General features: G+C 37.7%; 1 protein-coding gene across 2 annotated transcripts; it reads left to right on the top strand.

The window, feature by feature from the left end:
• The first annotated feature begins 2,083 nt into the window (after positions 1 to 2,083).
• Positions 2,084 to 21,392, top strand: LOC122535747 (cadherin EGF LAG seven-pass G-type receptor 2). Of its 2 annotated transcripts, none has more exons than XM_043667544.1 (13): positions 2,084 to 2,353; positions 11,560 to 11,863; positions 12,627 to 12,898; positions 13,176 to 13,340; positions 14,118 to 14,798; positions 15,299 to 15,823; positions 16,183 to 16,535; positions 16,694 to 16,908; positions 17,301 to 17,860; positions 18,115 to 18,423; positions 18,513 to 18,807; positions 19,012 to 20,659; positions 21,148 to 21,392. In XM_043667544.1, the coding sequence occupies exons 2-13, from the start codon at positions 11,566 to 11,568 to the stop codon at positions 21,356 to 21,358; spliced, it is 5,532 nt and encodes a 1,843-aa protein (XP_043523479.1). In that variant the 5' UTR covers positions 2,084 to 2,353; positions 11,560 to 11,565; the 3' UTR covers positions 21,359 to 21,392. The 2 variants fall into 2 exon arrangements, with proteins under 2 accessions (XP_043523479.1, XP_043523472.1); XM_043667537.1 differs by lacking the exon at positions 2,084 to 2,353 and adding an exon at positions 4,846 to 4,905.
• The last annotated feature ends 85 nt before the right edge of the window (positions 21,393 to 21,477 follow it).

Raw genomic sequence — 21,477 nt, 5'->3', positions numbered from 1 at the left:
TGAGTACGCAACGAGACGTTGCCGGCGAAACAACTCGCGGACAAACGGCTCGCACGGAATTGTCGGTTACGCGGTTATTATCGAGCTGGTGCACGCATCCCTCAGGACGCGTAGAAGCCTCTACGTGGAAGCACGCGGCTAGTCAGGTTTCCGTAACTGTGTCGTCCTTCGCTTCCGGTAGGATGCTTCGCTGCTTCCAGGTTTGCAGCTCGCGTGCACGGATGTGGCGAGCTCATTCAGCGAACTGCGGTCCGATTACGCACATACTAGACGAAAAAGTTGCAAGGAGTTGTAAGGAGTTGCAAAATAACGATATGCGTATATATATATTGTGACATGCACAAGGAGATTGCGAATTTTTGTGCAATTTTACAGTTTCGGAGATATAATTGAAAAAAACCAATAGCCCATGGAATTTGTTTAATTTAGTTTGTAAAAATTACAATGCTTTGGATATTTTTATGTGTCGTATTTATTTCGGAAATTTTCGAAATTTAAAATTAAATTTCCTAATGACGTTACGAACATTCATAAGTATACAGAAGTTAGGGGATTTGAGATTTCGAAAATCTACATGTTTTCTATGATAAATGAGAACATTTTAGGAAAATGTCCAAAGTAGAGTACTTACTAATTTAATAAACAAATTTGAAAAATTTCACTAATTATTTCTTACAAAAATCATGATTACATTTGGTAATTATTAATCTATAACTTGTAATTGATTAATAAATGATCAATTTACCTTTTATTGGCCAATATTCTTCTAGCTACCATAATACTAAATTTCTGCTAATCATAATCGAAAATGTAATCATTTCGCGATTAATCGTGATTAATATATGTTAATCATGCACTGATTACATTTTCTTTGATTACTGTAATTATTCAGTAATCGTGATAACTGGATTACTCGGTAATTGCAATCATTTCACGTCAGTTGTAATTGTTAATCATTAATCAGATTACTTTGATTTAGAGTAGTTGCATATGTTTCGAAAAGTGTACAGAGTGCAGAGAATGGGACAGCGATAACGTTAAGAACAGACATCGTTCTCGGAAAAATTGCAGAATGATTGCTGCGTACGTTTCGTGGCAACCTCTGATGTTCCTTCGTTCCATCGCTTGAACTTTCTAATCTTTTATAGGAAAAACCAGGACATTAAGACACTTATACGTGAATTGAGTTTATAATAAACACCGCTCCGTTTCTCGCGGATGGAAATAGAGGGGATCGTGTAATTGTGGCAAAGAGGCTCTTTAATGGACTAGTTTTGGAGCTACCGAGTGCCAGTGAAAGCAAAGGAAATTAATTGAACAGCCTTAATAGAGAACGTTACGTGATAAATTTTTTCGTTTCAGTTTTTCGTTAATAGCAAAAATTTTCTAGTATACATTGCCACTCGAAGGTATTAATTGAGAAACGTTCTGAAATATAGAATATAATATAACCATTCAGAAAAACTACGAGCTCAGCATTTTTAACTTTAGACTTATTCGTGATTTTTAGAGTAATTCGTGATTCTTACAACAATGACAAAGTTTTCATTTGTCGCAAATAATTGTTCAACTATCAATTTATTATTAATTATTAAACTGTGAGTCAAAGACGTAAATATTAAGTTACACTGTGTCACTCGACAAAAAGATTTCCATTTCTAGAAAATAATTAAATAATTAAACAGTGAGCCGAAGATAAAATACGCAATTTGTCATATTGCAAATTTTATAAACATCTTCCAAATTCAACATTTTTACAGTATTTACCATCCGAACAAACCTGACAGAATCTTGAAAAGATATTCTAAGAAAGAATACCACCGATGAAAGTTTTCGCAAATTTTCCATAGATTTCGATCTCTTTGTGCTACATCTTTCACGCACGATCTCGGCCATGATGGAACCACGAAAGAGACTCACCTGGCACGCCAGAGGCACAAAAGAATCAAAAAGGTTCGCCCCCCTTTCGCTCGCAGTTACCGAGCACGGACTGTAGTCTCTCCTTCGTGGCCGAGCTATTTCTCTCTCTCCATTCCTTCCACTCCCATGGTAGAGGCCGCATACCTCCTTAGGATGCAGTATAGACCTGTCCATTGGCTGGCAGACATCGGTTCTTTTTCGAAACGACAACGACTCATGAAACCGAGAGGATAGAGGGTACGGAGTCGTGTTAAACGCACTGGTGTGTCGATACTCGTCATGAGGTACTGTTTTACATGCGCGATCGTTGTTCTCTGAACGGTAGAATTTTTCTGGGAACAAGAGTGAACTGCCAAAACGGAAATACACGTGGAGTGATGATGAGTTGATACGGTGCTGCGAGGAAGAAGGATCTTGGATTCGATTTTATGAGGTAAGATCCTTGGTTAGTTCTTCGAGTGTGGAGTAACCTTCGTTGGGTTAGTCTCCGATAGATATATTGGAGTAATTTGGTTACGAGTTAGAAATTGAAGATCATGATCTCTTAACGCTCGAGTTTTTCTTCTCGTTTATAAGTGGAATTGACTTGTTTCAAGATAAGGAAACTGACTGGTTATATTTTCGTTGGAGTTAAAAATCGTTCGTTTATAATATAAGAGTATAGTTAATAATAAAGTAGATGTAGCAGTAGATTTTTTTATAGAATATATAATTATGTAAATATGTATATATATATATATTTTTTTTTTTTTCTATAACCTGAATTGATCCTTTATGAAGATAAATAGCGAGAAATACAATCACGAAATATCGTGTGTGTTAAATGGTTAATAATTTTATTATGAATCAAGCAGATAGACGTCTGAAAGAATGAAAGACGCACAACGTATCATCCATTGAAATCCATTGACATCCATGCACGTCCCGGTTTCCTGTTTTCAATTTAGTCACGTGCTACTATTGGAGCTACTATCTCGAAACGCAAGCTATTGCACCAGAATTTGGTTTAAATTGGGTACGAATCAGACCGACGAAACGAAGTTATAAACATACTATATTCTGGTAAAGTTGAGGTCAATTTTCATCGATGCTAAAAATTTCGATTTCTGTTGGTGTCCCCTTGACCTTTATATCAGAGAGATAGTTGGAATTATTTGCTAGAAATTTTGTTTCACCAATCGAAATCAATCATGTAAATAGTCCGCGAAAAGGTTGGGAAAGTGAAAAGTTAAAACTGGTCAATCCTGTTGGATGGAATGCAGATAGATTTGTTAGAGGATATTGAAATTGTTACGCGTTCCTTTCAAAAATAATAGGATAATGACAAACCCTCGTCACCGTTTTCGCCAGTTCGAGGGAAACCAGTCTGACCAGCGAGTGCACTAGTCGAAGTCGCGGTTTCAAGGAACCGGTGTCAAGTTCGTGGAGTAGGAAAAGCTTAAACATACATACATGCACGCTGAGAGATTGATCGTTTGATTTTCTCGCACATGCCGATCTCGCGGCTCTCAAGGTTGTTCGATAAATTTTCTTACGATCAACAGCTTTCTTGAACGATCGGTGAGAAGAGAGAACGTTTTTCTTATCATTCTATGGTTTGCTGATACGTAGAAACGTTTATTCATCATCATCAAATATTTCTTCATCTTCCTCTAAATATGATTATTTGCAACAATACTAACAGAGTGATTTGTGTTAGTACTAAATTTAGGTTGTTAGATTCTTTGATTTTAATTTTCTAGGGATTTAAGATACTTGAAGATCTAGATTTAGATTTAGATACCTGAATTCTTACATTCTCTTAGGTTTTCTTGGGTATTTTAGGTTCTTAGATTCTTGACATAACTTTCTATGCTTGACAATAAGAATATTATAGAAACACTATGTTATATTAAAAACACTCTTCAGAAGTTTTGCAATTAATTTCGCAGCAATTGAAATATCAAATTCCACAAAGATTGTTCGTAAGTATTATTACAATTTCGATAAAATCAATTTTTTCCAATTGCACACATGCCCTTAGCAGATTACAAATATCGAGCGTTAAAAAGCCAGTAACATAAATATCTTCACTTGTTCACCTTCAACGTATCACCATAATAACGATCGTTCATCTACAATGTACCTCGCCACTTATTAAACAACTCGATAGCTTCGATATCAAAAATATTAAAAATGTATTAACAACCTGTACGATCCTGTACACATCGGAAACACGAGCGGAGCAAGAAAAATTGTAGAAGACGTGGTGGCAGAACGAAGCGCGTGGCAGTATACTACTTTTCTTAGCCATTCATCCTGCGCATCACCTGGTCACACAGTGTCAGGATTCCAGACGCGTAACGTAATGGCGTGGATCGTAGAAGGGGCCTTCTATAACGGTTTTTCTTTTTTTTTTTTTCTTTTCTCTTTCTCGTCTGCCTCGTCTTGCTCTCGCTTTTCTGTCGCCCGACTCCTCCGTTCCTCTTCGCCTTTCTCGGCGGTTTTAACGAGTCTAGGACGTCTCGGTGGCTCGTACGACTAGCGCGGAACAGTTAACCGCGCGTACTCGTTTGCTTTTCGCGCTGTCGAAGAGAAAATCGGCGTCCAGCCGGACGCTGCACTCGCGAAAGAAACAGAAAAGGGGAGAAAAAGAGAAATCCTACGCCAATGTTTGTCGGCTTGACCGGTGCCACTGCGATGGCGGTCCGCGAAATTTCATAAGGGACGCGTTTCGAAATCGTTATCGAGAGTCGTGCTTGGCACGCGGTTTCCCACCGTTATCTCGGTCAACTAGGTGACTTATTTGCGAGAAGATTTCTCCGAAAAATTGGTTTCAAAGATGAGAACAGGGTATAGAAAATTGTTCGCCACGTGTCAACTGCACTGTGGACTTTGGTGAATTTTGGGATTATTGTGTGTGCGCACAGTGTCTCGGTTCTTTGCTTATGTGTGAAAGAGATGAAGTATTTGTTCAGGATCGTCAGTTTAGAGGATTTAGAACAGGTATTTTGCAGGTAGTATTGCGATATTATGTAATCTGCTATTGTACACGTGAACCATGAAAATAAGTAAAAGCAGAATTGCAAATGATGATGAATATTCATATTTATTTCTATTCGTTACTGAATAGTTTTGGATTTCCTTGTTACGCAATTGAATTGAAAGAAAGGAACTTTGCGAGTTACGTGTTACAAGTTGCTATTATATAAATTGTAAATTCACTTGTAAATTATACAAATCCAGCTGATCGTTCTATTTGATATGAAATTGTAAATGTAAATTCTGTAAATAATCTTGCAAAATAAAAGTCCGCAATCGTTGTGTGTCAACGTGTACAGTAATATAAATCGTTGTCGCAAGAGAGTCTAAGAGAGACGAAAATGAGCTGCAACAATTCTTTAAATGATCACGAACATTACGACAAATGATTCGGTACTTTTAATCTTACCAAATGTGGAACGAGAGCTAAATTATCTTTTTTTTACAATCGACCCAGATGGAGAATAATTTATCGAACGAGCGCTTAATGCATACGAGTTTCTCTGCGGTGTTTCGAGTGCATTCGGACACGCATCGCGTTGAAAAGATGAATAATAGTTACTTCAGCGAATTCGTGACACATCGCTGTGCGCCGCAACAAATAATTTCTTCCTGTTTCTTTGCTTTCCATAAACGTACGGAAGCAAACCTCGAGAAGAAAAGCTTTCTATCAGAGAAATTAATTCCGGCAACGCATAATTAATGACGAGATATATTTAACCAATGACGAAACCGATTTCCTCGTTGATCAATAACAAGCCATGAAATTGAACTCAATTTATATACAGTGTTGTTATTCATGTTTATGAAGAATCGTAAAATATTAATTATGTAATCGTTAATTCTGTTGAGTCAAATTTAACGTTACAAGTTCATGCTCGTTTCATTGACATTTTCGTTGCAATAAATTATTCGAATTATAATTATAATTTTGAAATGTTGCAAAATTTTATAATAACTCGAACAATGAATTCTTCAAATATCTCTGTATTTTAAATTTCTTTATATATTCAATAATATCATCTGGATTGATACTAACTATAAATTCTTTTTAAAGATTGAATCAAAATAGCGAAGCTGTTTTAATATAGTAACAAATTGACAAATTATTGCGACAAGGGAACAATTTCTCACAGTTTATTGTTTAATTGTAGAGTATCATTTTCAGTTTTTGATACTTCGTCTTGATCGATGGTAGCTTTAAAGATAGCAGTTGCATAATTAAGTCGTATTAATAAAATAAACGAATATAACGAGCGAGTAAATAATTGAATATAATATCACGTGCGCGTAAATGTTGTTTGCAAAAGTGCAAGATAGCACTTTTCTCTCCCCTAGCCAACGAGCAGATCAATTTCGTCGTTTCGAATTGATTGAAGGTAACGACCACTTTTATTTCGAAATTGAGGCACACCGAATGCTTTCATCTTGTTATTTAAACCATGTTTTGAATCACGATGACCCATATAACGAAACACGGGCAGTTAAACTCTGAACAGCAAATTGCATGCATCGCGGCAGTTACCATCAAGTATAATTCGTAAGAAACACAAGACAACGCCGTCGTGAACTCGAACTTCGTTTAAACATCATGGATAATGGGCTCGTCCATTATTAAATAGAACACGGTGTTCTATTTTTATTCGAGCAATTTCATTTTCTACGCTCTTCTTCATAATTTTAAACAAACTTCTTTGCGTCAAACATTACTTTACTTTGTATTTGAGATAATCGCGTTTAATAGCTCTATTGTGCTCGATGATCGTTCCACTCGCGACGTAAGATTCCGTTCAACATTTCTGACGGATTTCACGGAGTGTTTTATGGTGAATCGCGGAAGCGCGATCCGTGAATATTTCCCTACCAGCCTTATTGAATCCATCGATTAACCTAGCGTTTTACGTTTCGTCGCTGATAATTGCAATTAAAGTGTTCCGTGCCTTGTACATAGTCTCCGGATAATGGAAGTACACCGTTAACCATAGGTTTTAACGCTTTATGATTTTCCGCGTTGTAAACCTTAGTAATCGTAGTACAATGTTGGAATATCGCGGATCTGATTATTATTGAACATTCTACTCAAGGTTCTTCTACGTAGAAACACGGAGCTGAATGTTCCGTTCGACGTTCCTTTTCCACACTGCTCAGCTATGAAAAAAAGGGAAATATTCACTGTGTAAACTAATTCAGTAAATTAAAATGAAAATTTCTATTTACCATTCGTCTAGCATTTTAATCATTAAAACACGTCAATCGTAAGTATGTAAATTACATTTTATATTTTATATTTTACATTGAATTATTTTATGATATTTTTTTAAATATTTTATATTGAATTATTTTATGATACTTTTTTCAAAGTTTCCTAAGACAAGGGAATGTTTGAATCTAAATTAGAAGTGCGGAAAATTTGAGAGAAGTTTGATTTTCGACTGTACAATTGTTTGCTGAAAATATTGCTAATATTATCAGTGGTGTAATAAGTATAACAACATATTAATTAGAATACTAAATTAAAGATTTTACGCATAGGGAATTTAAAGATGGTTGAGAAGTACTGTTAATTATGTAAAGTAGGTGAAGTATTTTTTTTAATTATTCTTCGAAAAATAAATTTGTTGAAAGTGTAACTGTACTTATACTATCTAAGTATAATAAACGTTATAACGTATGAAAAATTTGTGTCAATGTGCTATAAATGGCTTCTCTAATAGATGCTGCCTTTCTCCATTGTTAGACTACTGTGATGCACGAATCCTTGAATAAGTATGACTTCATGTGAATTCTACAAATATAAACCATAAAGTTCATACAAACATTCTCGAGTTTAGCCACCTTTTAAGATCATAGAAACAGTGTTTTCGTCTCTCAGGATATCTAAAGATACTAAAAATGGATATTATAATTAATATTTCGACGTAATTTCGACGTAATGGTGAGAAGTATTCTAAATAGGTAGCACATTTCCTGCCTTTCCAGTCTTCATACGAAATCTCCGGTAGCTTCGCATGATAATAATTAAGAAGACAATACTTGATAACAGTCTTCTGAATACGGAAGTCAGCCAGTGGCACGAAGTCAGCAGAAAATCGCTTGTCTACTGTCCTATAGTCGTTGTCTGTTCCTTTTCGCTTCCCACGTCTTACTTTTAGCTCCCAAACAGTTCCCATTGAATCTACCAAAATGAATAGCTGTAGAATTCTCTAAATTAAATAACAGTAATTATTATCATTATCTAGTAAAATATGAAACTTTTCTTAACAGAAATTTACCAAGAAAGAAGACCCTTAGAATGAATAATTTCAGAATCCTCCAAATTAAATACAATCCTGTGATAAATCTGTCATTGTAAGGATAAATAAAAAAAGCATATGCTTTTTCTTTCATTAGATTGTTTATTTTAATTCTAATGATAGAAATCTCTTTCTAACATACATTCTGTATGAAATTCTGCAATCTATCTAAATTTTCGATTAACCTAGCGATTTATCATTTCTCCTCGAATTCAGTAATAACATAGTCGCGGCAATTTATTTTAAACGCAAGCAGAAAGATATTAATAACCGAGTGGTGGTTTCGATTCCACTGAAACTGTTTGTCTCGAGTGAGAGTTATGAAGGAACGCAACAGTCTGCATTTATTTCAACCGATGCTGTTGTGCAACATTTTTGTTCAGAATCTGTCTGGAGGCTCTACTAGAAAGTTACGGCGCAGATCGTAACAGCAACTGTGTAACGTTAGTACAGGCTATTCATTGGCCCATGAAATTTCGCATCCTGATCTTGAAATCACGCTGGAAGATTATTTCACGCCTACGATTGCAAAAAGAAAGCATTTAGAATGTTTGCTTTACCGAAAGGAAACATAATCGATCATTGCACATTTTGATTAACGAAGACCGCGGTGGAAACTTATATTTTACGGTTCGAAATTTCCTTGTTCGACGAGTAGGTTATAAACTAAATCCTGGCATTTAGCCAGGTTTAAAATAGTAACGAAATTTAATTTACAGAATAATAAATTTTGTACGAATCTTTTATGCACGTAGATTTTCTTTTGGAATATTTCTTTAATTTTTTCTATAGAGTATTTTCTTAAATTTGAAATTTCTTTGTCATTGAAATCTGAAATCCACTAGAATACCTTGCTGAGATCTCTTCACTTAAAAATTGCATTTATTGCAGTAACTCTCAATTCTGCACATTTTTCGGATACATCAAAAGTATTTTCTTATTCCTTTAAAGGACCGACATTTTTTTTAGTAAAAATATAGCTTTTCTCAAAAATTTATATAATAAAATATTATTTATATATTATTATATTTGAATAAATATTATTTATATAATATTATATTTAAATTTATAAATTTATAAATATAATATATAGTAAAATATTATTTATATAATATTATAATATTTAAATTTATATAATAAAATATTGGGTACGTGGTATATAGAGCTTTAAAGAGAATTTTATCGGTCTCCTTTTCCTGCACATAATACTCTCCAATATATAATCTTCTATTTGTATAATTTCTTAGCCATTTCAGATTCATGATTTTAATTTCCTAAATAAAATTTCCCACTCCAATAATTTCTTCAATAATTACTATGTAAAGTCGCTACGTACATTTACATTTTTTCACTATATTAAAGCAATTTAATCGTCCAAGATTCGCTTATGATACATTGTTTTCCATCGTTTTGACCTCGTCAAGTTTCCATTAAAAAAAAAAAAAAAAAAAAAAAAAACAAGAAGAGTGATACTCAAGACGCAGATAAATGTTCAGACAATTAACAGAACGATTCAATTTACGTATCACGGTACGAGAGTTCCGCGAACTCCTGAAATGGAATCTGATTTCTAACGGCTTTTCACTGACCATGCTCACCCGGTGGGAGTCATTCAGTCACTGTACTCGGTGGTTGCACCGCCGGTGGTTCGCCTCAAAGCATTTTTCTCCGGACGACGTAGAAAGAACGCGGCTCGTTTGCCGCAACGTTCTATATGGGTGGAAACCGGTGGATTCGATAGATCGCTGCATCCTCCGCGCTGCTTTAACTATTTCCTCTTCCCTGCCCACTTTGCTCTTTGCATTTTCCAACCAGGGACCGGCGTGCATTGATCCCAGCCGCATGCAAGAAACAAACGCACGGACGTTTATTTTAAACAGCACTTGAGAGCTCGCCTGTCGTTTCAGCTCCTCGATGGTTTCCTTTTTAGTTGAGAACGTTGATCGAGCCATTGACCGAGTGATACTTGTTCGCTGTGTGATCAATTATCGTTACGATTACGAACGATTTTTAATTATTTCTTTTATTTTTGTTTTAATCAACGCTATAAATATTTCAGCATTCTATACGAGTATATTGCAAAAATTTCCAGGGAAATACTGCAATTGTCACTTTGTCATGCATTATAATTGGACAAGCCGATTTAGTTTCTAAGCGATTCGTATAAGTCTATTATAATTTTGTAACAGAAACTCCGAATTATTTATAATTGTGCAAAATTTTCTTCTTATTTATATTCACAGAAGAAATTAAAAATTGCAGTATTCTGCAAATATTTCATCGTGAAATGTTAAATCCAAATATTGCTTTCTCTTTCTGCTTCGTTTTTTCTTGCCAGTTTCATGTAAGAGAATACTGTCATTAATGTGTTTAGATATTGCTTATTTAAATTATTTAAACGTGCACAATTACTATCTGAAATACGGTTGTTTCGATGACCGGAAGTGAACGGAATCGTGACGAATCGCGATACAGGAAGCGTTTATCTATCACGCAAGAGAGAGCGCATTTTTATACATAAAACTTTTTGTTCCAATTTATGTTTCTAATGAAAGTCCCAAGCATAAATTGTAGACTCGTTCCCCTTACATCTCCAACATTTCCATCTTTGAATCCACTTTCTAATTGTCTTCTAAGTAACTATTATTCAACGTCAACTACTGATGCTAATAACGGCCTTTGTGTACATATATTATTCAGCAGCGTTACGAGTGCTAATTATCACCCTTAAATTACATAGCGAAGAATGTAAGACTATGCATTTTGTGATATCAAACGTCTCATCAAAATTCAACAATCTTTAATCATAAATGCAAATACAAGTCTCTATTGTATTTTAAGCTTGAGTTTGTAAATGAGGAATTGCTGTTAACATTTTGTACGTTAAAGTTCTGATTAATATTAAAAGTAAAAGAAATTAATTTCTTTGACGATGCAACGCACGTGAGTGCAGGTGACGTCTCTATTGAAAAAATATATTAAAACTGTGTATATTTCTAACAACACCGTGCAGTTATTAAAAAGATACAACGTCTGCAAGGATCATTTGTACATGCTCTTTATTTTTCAATGAAACTTTCTCAGATTCTTTTCTCAGGAACAATGCCAAATTTAATATTCTTAGATCTAAGATCTAAGATAGGTGTCTAAATACTTTTTGTATTTATTGTACATTTAACGTGCGTTGCACAATAGGAGTAAAAAATTCTCGAGTCACACGTTATTACTGAAAATCCTAGAAACGTTACATCAGTCGTTTCATCCAGTATAAAATTTTCAACGAAAAAAATAAATAATAAACGTAATTCGTCTTGTTAACTGGCAGGTGACGATGTGGACGATTTTACTCTTCATCCTCTCCACGTGGTCTCCGTCATGGGGTCAGGTGATCAACAGAGCGCCGCATTTCGTGCAAGGTGGCGACATGGCCAGACTGGCTGTGTCGGAAGGGACACCTCCAGGTGCACCTGTGTACACTCTCGAGGGAGAAGATCCAGAAGGATCCAAGTTACATTACTCGATCAGCGGTGAATATTTCACTGTGAATCGGGACAGCGGTGTCGTTGTTCTACGAAAGGCGCTAGACAGGGAGATCCAGGACTTGATCGAAGTGATCATCAGCATAACGGGTAACTATACTGCTTTTACTGGTGTCCCGTTACGATGTTACGGTGGAATATCAATCGATAAACGACGTTATGTAGGGCATTAGACAACTGCGTACACTGATAGAATGATAATCACTTGATTATGCAATTAAATTTCGACGAAGTTTCTACATCTAATTTGAAATCTTCGACTTTCAATTTCGGCTACTGTTAGATGCAAGGTTTATACTTATTTAAAACATTTGGTCAACATGAAAATGTTTGAACATTAAATTTTTGATGTTCGAGGAATGACCGACGTTTAAAGTTTAATAAAATGGCAAGAAAAATGGCAAAAGCAAGTTTTGAAGAATTGTTACAAAAGAGAGACTTTATTCTTCAAATCGATAATGAGTTCAATCACGAAGAAAATTTTTCACATACTATGATAATTTATTACGTTTTCAAAAGGAGAGGTGTCTTCACTTTTTTACTCATTGCTCACAGTGTAAAAAACATCTTGGAATAAAATGAATGATATATTTTGAAAGTATGATGTCTTTTTACGAAATTACAACAAAATGAAATACTCAAATGTCAACAATTTCTCGAATATCAGAAATTTTGTGTTCGAACACTTTCACGAGCAACTGCATATTGTTTAGTTTCTAAGTCCTCCATGTATTAGAATTTAATTTCACTTGTAGTTTTCTTAAATAAAGAATTCTTCGCCGCTCCTGTTTAAGAGGCACAAGACTGCTTATCTAACAACAGAAGAAATATTAAAAGAAATTTGTTCTCTTAGATGAAGGGATCGCAGGATCAGAGCCCAACACCGTGTCCCTTCGGCGCGAGATAGCGGTGCTAGATGAAAACGATAATCCACCGGTGTATCACGGCAGGCCTTATGCAGCCAGGGTGCCAGAAAGCGCACACGTGGGTGGTCTGCTAGTTCCTCCTGGCACCATCACGATCACGGATCGCGATGGCGGTGTAAACGCTGATGTTCACGTGGAATGCGTCTCCACGTCGCGAGACGATGACGTATGCGAGGTCTTCGACGTTTCCACAGAAAAGGTAGAAATATTAACAACATTCCTTTACAAAAAAAAGAAAAGAAATTCTCTCTGCGTTGTATTGTCTTTAAATTTTCTTACATCCTGACATCTCTGATTTCTCAGCCACGTACTTTTCTTCACAATCTGTTATTTATTTTCTATACTTGGGCCTCTCTGTTATCTAATTGCTGAATGAAAAGATTTGTCAAATTGGAAAAAGAAATAAATTGTTTGAGTTTCGTTCCCAAGGTTGTTCAATGATAATGTTATCAAGTGACAAATTGTACAATTCTCAGTTGGCAGAGGGCAAGTACGACGTGCAGATCACTCTGTCGAAGTCGCTCGACTACGAGAGGAGGAATTCGTACTTGATCAACCTGCTGGCTGTGGACGGTGCCAGCGACGTCTCGAAGAGGTTACAAGCCAGGGCAACAGTAGCCGTGGACGTTCTCGACGTTCAGGTAAGTGGGTCTCGATCATAACCACGGACGTAACTGTACATTCAACGCGATCATTCCGTATTGGTTAGCAAGATCGTTTGCGATAATCTAAACCTGGGAAAGCGCGGGCCGTTACCCAGTGACTCTGTTCGCGAATCACTCGGTCATTTGTTGTTCGTTGCGTTGTTCGCGAAACAACTTTCACCGGAACGGTAAACGTTCTCGTTTTAATCGTTCACGAAATCCTGCGTTAAGTAACGGTCTCTGATTGCTTTAATTGATTCTTGAAAATCGCGGAATCAAGAATTACGCTGGACGAGTAGGAAATTGACTGGGTAGGATTGTAGTTGCGTTTAGTTGTTTATTTGACAGTAGATGCTCAGTGCAAGAAAATGCAGATTTGAAGTATACATTCGACGATGAATGTTTGAAAATAAAATACGTATGAAGCGTATTCCTGATTGAAATGATATCACGAGTAAAAGTAAAGTAAAAGTCAGGACAACGTTGCATATTACAATATATCATAGTAAAAAGTTAAAAGCAGGGTTTTTCAATTTTTACCCGATATTAATTAAGGAAAGTTTCGACGTGAAAATTTTTTATCGTGAAGAAATACTGTTTCACATCGGAAATTAATTAGTGACGAGTAAAATTAACCGAGTGCGTAATTTCTACGTCAGTTGACAGTATACTGTCTCTGGTCAAAAAGAATGGTGTGTCGAATTAATCGAAACGAGAAATTCCAGCCGCACGTTGCATATTGAATTGAAACTAAATTGTGCGAATCGCTTTCAGGATCAGCCACCCGTGTTCCTGAATGCGCCGTACAGCGCGGCACTTCCGGAGAACACGCCAGCTAGTCACACGATCCTGACAATCAGAGCGCGCGACGGTGACACGGGCGAGCCGAGAGCTCTCCTGTTAACTCTCGAGGACGAGGAATCAGGTCACTTTGATCTCGACGTGTCGAGAGAGGGCGACGTGACGGTGGGCAAACTGGTTACAAGCAACGTTTCCCTCGACCGAGAGGATCCAAGAATCCTGCAGAATGGTGGCATTTATACGTTCCAAGTGAAAGCCACGGAATTGATCAACAACGAGATCCCAGCTGACACGGCAACCTCGATCGTCACGATCGTCGTCACAGATGTCGACGATCTGATGCCCGTGTTCAACGAGAAGTATTTCAACATCAAAATCTCGGAGGACATAGGCAAAGATACACCTTTGCCGGGATTGAACATGATAGTGAGCGACGGGGACGTTGGGGAGAACGCCAAGTACACATTGGCCCTTAGGGACACTCCGGATTATCCTGGAGTTAGTGAAGTTTTCGTTGTGAGTCCTGAGGAAGCTCAAGGTCGTGTGCCGGTTGTGGTCAAAGCGAAAGACGTCGACGTGCTGGATTACGACGTGGACGATCCTTCCAGGAGGCAGCTTGAATTCGAGGTTGTTGCGCTCGTTGCAGGCGAAGTGGTACGGATTCGATTATTTGTAAACGGGTTATGGATGTTTATGTATTTGTGGGAGATTCGAAGATGCAAAGAATGAAGAATGAATCTGAAATACAGTTTTTGTATTATTGCAATTTTTCAATAATACAAAAACTGTATTAGAATGAATCCGAAATACAGTTTTTTGTATTATTGTAATATTTCAGTAGTTGGAAGAAATTTCTGGAATTTAATTATGTGACCGTTTAATTGTATTTGAAAATGCGAAGGTCTATAAAATATTTAGAGCACAAGAGACACTTGCACAATATTAATATTTTATAAATGAAACGAATTTCTGTCTAGGTTTTATCTTTTGAAGTCGCATAAATAACTGCAGTCTACTTGGAAATCTTTTTTAACACAAGATCTTCACCACACTTAAGACTAAAGCATGTCTCCACTAATTTTTGAATTTATTTCCTACTAATACCGCTTTAATAGACGCGTCAACGTGTAAAATCTACTTGGGATAAATTCCAGGTGGCCACAAGCAGAGTTCACGTGGAATTAATGGACGCCAACGATCATAGTCCCGAGTACTCTCAGTCAATCTACAAATTATCCGTGCCAGAAGACGCAGAGATAGGCACACGATTTGGCAATGTGTTCGCGAGAGATTACGATAGTGGTTCTTTCGGAGAATTGACTTACACTCTGCGTGGCTTTGGCGCTGATAAGTTCAAAACCAATCCAAAGACAGGTGGAATTTCAGTAGCGAAGCCATTGGACTACGAAGTACAAAAATCGTATTCATTGACGATGGAGGCTAAAGACGGAGGCGGAAGAGTGTCTGCTGTAAACATTCTGATAGAATTGGACGATGTTAATGACAATAAACCGGTGTTCGAACAAAATGAATACACGAGAACGATTAGAGAAGGAGCGACGAGTTTCGATCCACAGATGTTTGTCAGAGCGACTGACGTCGATGGCCCAGCACAAGGAAATGGAAAAGTGACGTACTCCATTATTTCGCATAACAGCATGACGAACGATGTTTTCAAGGTATATTAATTAATAATCGAACAAATAATTTTAATGATCCATGGAATAAAAATATATATAGTGACTAAAAATGGCAAATCTGTATCAGTTTCGTTTGCAAATTATTATAGAATATTGTTAAAAAAATTACCGAATTACTAAATAGAAAAATTAAAAGCAATAGGCGACGTACAATATTTTATTATCTAAAACTAATTTAAATTATTTACAAAAATTATACGACATGACTTTAAATTGTATCTTTCATGTTATAAAGATTATCAGTTGCACTTGTTTACGTAACATGTATTAAATATTAAATACTTTACTCTCAATAAGATTACAACACTGGTGGCGAATTGATAATGTTTTTTCTACAGATAAATCCAGATACCGGGGAAGTGACAATGGCGAAACCAGTGCGTTCAGACGACACGGAAAGAGGTATCTACGAACTAGTGATTCGTGCTACGGACGCTGGAACGCCGCCATTATCTTCTGAAGCGAAACTATTGGTCAGAGTCGGAGTACCTGGTAACCAGAAGCCCGTCTTCCGTGGAAATTACAAGTCCAATTTACCAGGACCTAGTACTTATCGAGCGAGATTGCTAGAGAACGCCTCACCTGGAACGGAAGTCATTAGAGTCGTGGCAAACGACCCTGACGGAAGAGACAGCTTGTTGCAGTACCACATCGCTTCCGGTGCTAAGGACAATTTTGTCATAGATCCCAGGTGATTCATGCTATAATTTATATTCCTGTAGTATAATTCACCAAAGGTAGAAAAAAAAGTCATTGTCACAAATATTCATGTGGGTAAATATTTTGTCGAAAATCTGGGATAATGTTAATATAATGTTGAATGTTAAAAATTTGTTTTGAATCGTTTAGTTCTGGTGTCATCACGGTTTCGCCGGATGCTCGATTGGATTTGGAAACTGGAGGAGAGAAATACGAAGTAATTGTTTACGCTATAGACTCTGGCACACCCGTTAGAGAAACCGCTACGACAACTGTTACAGTGAATATGGTAGATGTGAACAATAAACCACCAATGTTCAACGAGTCGACGTATTTAGTTTACGTGTCAGAAAGGGCACCTATCGGTAGGTTTATTGATCGAAAATATAGAAAGCGATCTTTCTATTTATTAACTTAACTTAATTTAATTAACGCGACGCTGATCACTTCCTGAATCGTACAATTTCATTCTTTCATTCGTTTTATAATCCATAGTTAGATTGAATCTTCACTTTATATTTCAAACATTTCTGTTAAAATTATAGTAATTACGTACTAGTGTCTCTTTGTGTTTAATATTAGAAAAACATTTTTTGAAATATGACTTATACTTTGGAATATAATGAAGTAAAGAAAGCTGGATGTTTTTCCATGCTATTGCAAATGAAAGTTAACTAAGAATTATGTTAAGTAACGATAAGATTATCAAGTGTAAATTGCATTATTATCATGTTAATGATCGACAATTAAAAAACAGGTGAACCAGTACTGAAGGTAGTAGCAACAGATCCGGACTCGGACGCCTATTTGGAGTACTCTTTGGTAGAACCTATCAGAGCTGTCGACAAAACCGGCGTAGCTCTTAAGAGCACAACTTCCTACGATTACAAAACGGCATTTCGAATAAATTCCTCAAGTGGTTTAATTACGGTAAATCGCGTATTAGACTATCAAGTGGCTGCGGTAGTGATCTTGACCGTTCAAGTGCAAGATCTAAATGCTATCACTGACAAAGAGAAGCAGATTACAAAGGTCGAGGTGACGACTTACATCCAAGCATACAGCGACGACAATCCAACGTTTACGAATCCAGGATGGTCGCCTAATAATCCCACAATCAGGATTTCTGTGCCAGAGGAACAACCTCTCGGTACCACTTTGTTAATGCTGTCAGCTAAAGAACCTACCACTGGCTATGCTGTTCAGAGATTTGAACTGGTGAGGGAAGATGATGACGAGGGTTACGTGAACGTCGGTGTTCAAAGTGGAAACGTTGTTCTGAGTAAGAGGCTGGATTACGAAGCTCTGAATCAGAAGGTAAATTTCCATTTCAAAGTGTCACTTCAATTCTACAAACCGTAGTTTCCAAAGATGTGTTTTTATAATTGTTTCAATTCTGCAAATTCCAATTTTAAAGCTCATTTTCAATATTCATTCCAGCTGCGTGAATTATATTTCTGAAGCTAATTTTTAGTATTTATTTCAATTCGAAAGACTAGAATTTTAAAGCTAAATCCTTAAACTCTAGAGATAAATTCTAAATGTATAGAACCTAAATTCTAAATTTTCAGTTCATTCGGTTTAAAGTGCGTGCATTAGCACGGGATTACGAGATAACGAGAAAGATGTCCGAGGCCAATGTAATGGTCGAAGTGCAAGATACGAACGACAACAGTCCTACATTTACGCAAAAGGACTACAAAATTTCTGTATTAGAATCAGCAAAGCCTTCGAGGATCGTATTAAACGTCAGAGCCACGGATATGGATAGTTCCAGTACGGAACAGGAAGTTAAAAGAGGATATGGCGAGGTGAGATACTCTTTAGTCGGAGAGAACGCCAACATGTTCGAGGTGGAGCCAATAACTGGAAACATTCAGGTAAATGAATTTATTTATCATACTATTTTACAGACGTTTGTGTGTATGTCAAGCTTATTAATTAATGCATATTAAATTTATTTGTACAGATTGCAACCAATACGTCGCTTGATAGGGAGAAACAGTCGGTTCTTCGTTTCTACGTCGTTGCATCGGACATCCCTCAAGGTGGAGCAGAACAGAGAAGCACCAGAGCTTTGGTCACCGTAGACGTTTTAGACGTCAATGACAACGCCCCGACGTTTGAGCAAGAATCGTACACAGCCGTGATACCTGAGAACGCTCCATCAAGTGTCAATGTAGTGAACATCACGGCCACAGACCCGGACGAAGGAAACGGAGGGATAATTAATTATGAAATCATCGACGAGGGCGAAGCAAGTGGTAAGCAACATCTTGTCACTTTTCGAAGCATCAGTGCTTTTCAGAATATTCAGAACCATGTTTGAAATTAGAATTTATAAAACTGGTGATTCTATTTATTCTATTCTCGTGTTGCACTAATTTCTTTTATTGTTTTTTTTAATTTCGAATAAACAAAATGAAACGTGAAGAGACTCCAAAATTGAATGAAAGTGAAAATTCCAGGACTGTTCGAAATAAATCACACGACCGGGGAAATTTACTCGGCTCGAGAACTGACAGGCAAAGGAAGAACGGAGCCGTACATAATGCGAATCAGAGCACAGGATGGTGGCGAGCCGGAGCTCTACTCCGACGTGATCCTGACTCTGTACATCGGCGATGTAGTGAGCAACGATGGCGTTCCCCTTTTCATCAGACCCACTCTCGAGGAAGTAGCACACGTAGCCGAGAACTCAACGATCGGCAGCCCGGTGTTCCAAGTCGTAGCTTCAGATCCCGACGATCCAAACTTACCCAACGGGAAGATCACTTTCAAATTCCTCGAGGATGGAAACTTCGGTAAAGACGCGAGTGCCTTCAGGATCAACAGCGAGACCGGCTTGATTACCACTAGGAAATTACTGGATCGAGAGACAAAGGACAGTTACACGTTGATACTAGTGGCGCAAGACCTGGGAAGTCCTCCTCAGCAGGCAACCAGGGTTCTCCAAGTGATCGTGAGTGACATCGACGACCACAAGCCTCATTTCAAACGGAACCTGGACAGTCCGCCTGTAGAACTGACGATATTCGAAGAGGAGCCAATTGGATCGAAGGTTGGCGGGATCGAGGCGATTGACGAAGACATCGGAGAGAATGGGATGATCGATTATTCGATCGTCTACGGAAACGAGGCTGGTCTGTTTATCGTAGAGCGCCTGGAGAACAATTCGGCGATCATCAGATCGAACGGTCGTTTGGACAGAGAGACAGCTGATCGACATTTGCTTACTGTTAAGTGTTTCCCTTTCTCGTCGTTCCGAAAGAGCGACGTTGTCCCGAAGCCTTACAATCGACAGGATCCATCCGAGAGACAAGTCCTCGTCAAGGTTCTCGATATCGACGACAACAGGCCAAAGTTTAAGAAAGAGAACGTCACGTTAGGCGTGCGTTTGAACGTTCCAATAGACACGAGTCTGATCACATTGGAAGCCTCTGATGCCGACTCTGACGCTTTTCCGATCAATTATAGCATGGGCAAGGCTTCTTTCACTTCTCTCGTTGATCCGTCCATGTCTAAACGACAGATTCCCTCGCATTTGTCGCTGAACCCTCAGACAGGTGAACTGAGAACGACCGGTTCCATGTCTAGCTACGCGGATGGTTACATGGAGATCATCGTCACAGCCAATAACTCGGTTACCCTTGGCAGAGAGACGAATATCACTCTGAGGATATTTTTGCTACGCGACAGGGACATGTTGAAGTTTGTGTTTTCGAAGCCGCCCGTAGAGGTCAGGAAGACACTGGAGGAATTTGAGAAATCGGTGCAACAAGCTCTGTCACTGCCTATAAACGTCAACGTGTACGACACGCAGTTTTACTCGAAGGAAGATAATTCTCTGGACTTCTCGTCGACCAGCTCCTGCTTCCAAATGGTCGGGAAGGAGGCGTACGATTTGGACGAAATGAAAGCTCTGCTGACTGATCCGAAGAACGAGGAGTTGAAGAAAGTGTACAGGACGTATCACGTGGAAAAGGTGCAGAATTGCGCTGCTGTGGTAGCCAGAGCCGATGCCTCGATGACGCAGATGTGGGTGCTCGCCATCGCGGTTCTCGTCGGCGTTGCTGCGGTGATTTCTAGCTGCGCGCTTTGCTGCATGCACGCGAAGTAAGCTGTAATTTTCTGTAATTTTCTGGGATTTACACTTTTCAATGGAAATGTTATAATATACAATACTGACCAAGTGTTTGAAGTCACTATATGTTCCATAGATCTGCCAAGAATTGAGAAAAGAAAAAAACGTAGAATTCTATTGTAATTTAGAAAAACTCCATAGTACTGAAATTTGTCGTTCATATCTGCATTATTAATAAAAAAAACAAATTAATAATGAAATTCAGAGAAAATATAAAAGGAATTATTACGCAGCGGAATATGGAAAACTAGAGAAACAATTTCAACTAGATAGTTGAAAATGTATGGCAGTAAAAAGCAAAAGAAAAGTGATCTCAAGTTAGTTATAAAAATTAATAGAAAATAGGGAATTACAGAGAGAATCAATTGTGAATGCTCCTTTTTAAGTATTATTATTATATATCATCTTCAATCACACGCAGAGAACAAAATTATAATCAGCTTAAAATTATTCCTTTCAGATACAAACGACATGTGAAACACGCTCGTTTGCGCGACCAGTCTCGACCACCATTGAGTTATGTCTCTTCCGGTCCAGGAATGGTCAGTGCCACGTCACACACGACGCTGGGACCTGGCACCATGGTTTCTCTAGGTCCGCACGAAGGTCCTTACGAATGGGGAGCAGACACAACTCTCTATCATCCGAGTACTCTCGGCTCCAGGACGTAAACGAAATTTACCTGCGATTAAATATTCAGATTCGGAGGAAGAAAACAATTTAGATCGTCTCTGAGAACAGAATGTAAAGGTTTTTGTACGGAGAACGCTTTAAGAGAGACTTCTCTAGA

Source organism: Frieseomelitta varia, unplaced genomic scaffold (assembly GCF_011392965.1).
Source record: "Frieseomelitta varia isolate USP_RPSP 00005682 unplaced genomic scaffold, Fvar_1.2 scaffold_152, whole genome shotgun sequence".
Lineage (NCBI taxonomy): Eukaryota > Metazoa > Arthropoda > Insecta > Hymenoptera > Apidae > Frieseomelitta > Frieseomelitta varia.
This window is presented reverse-complemented; position numbering and strand designations above follow the sequence as displayed.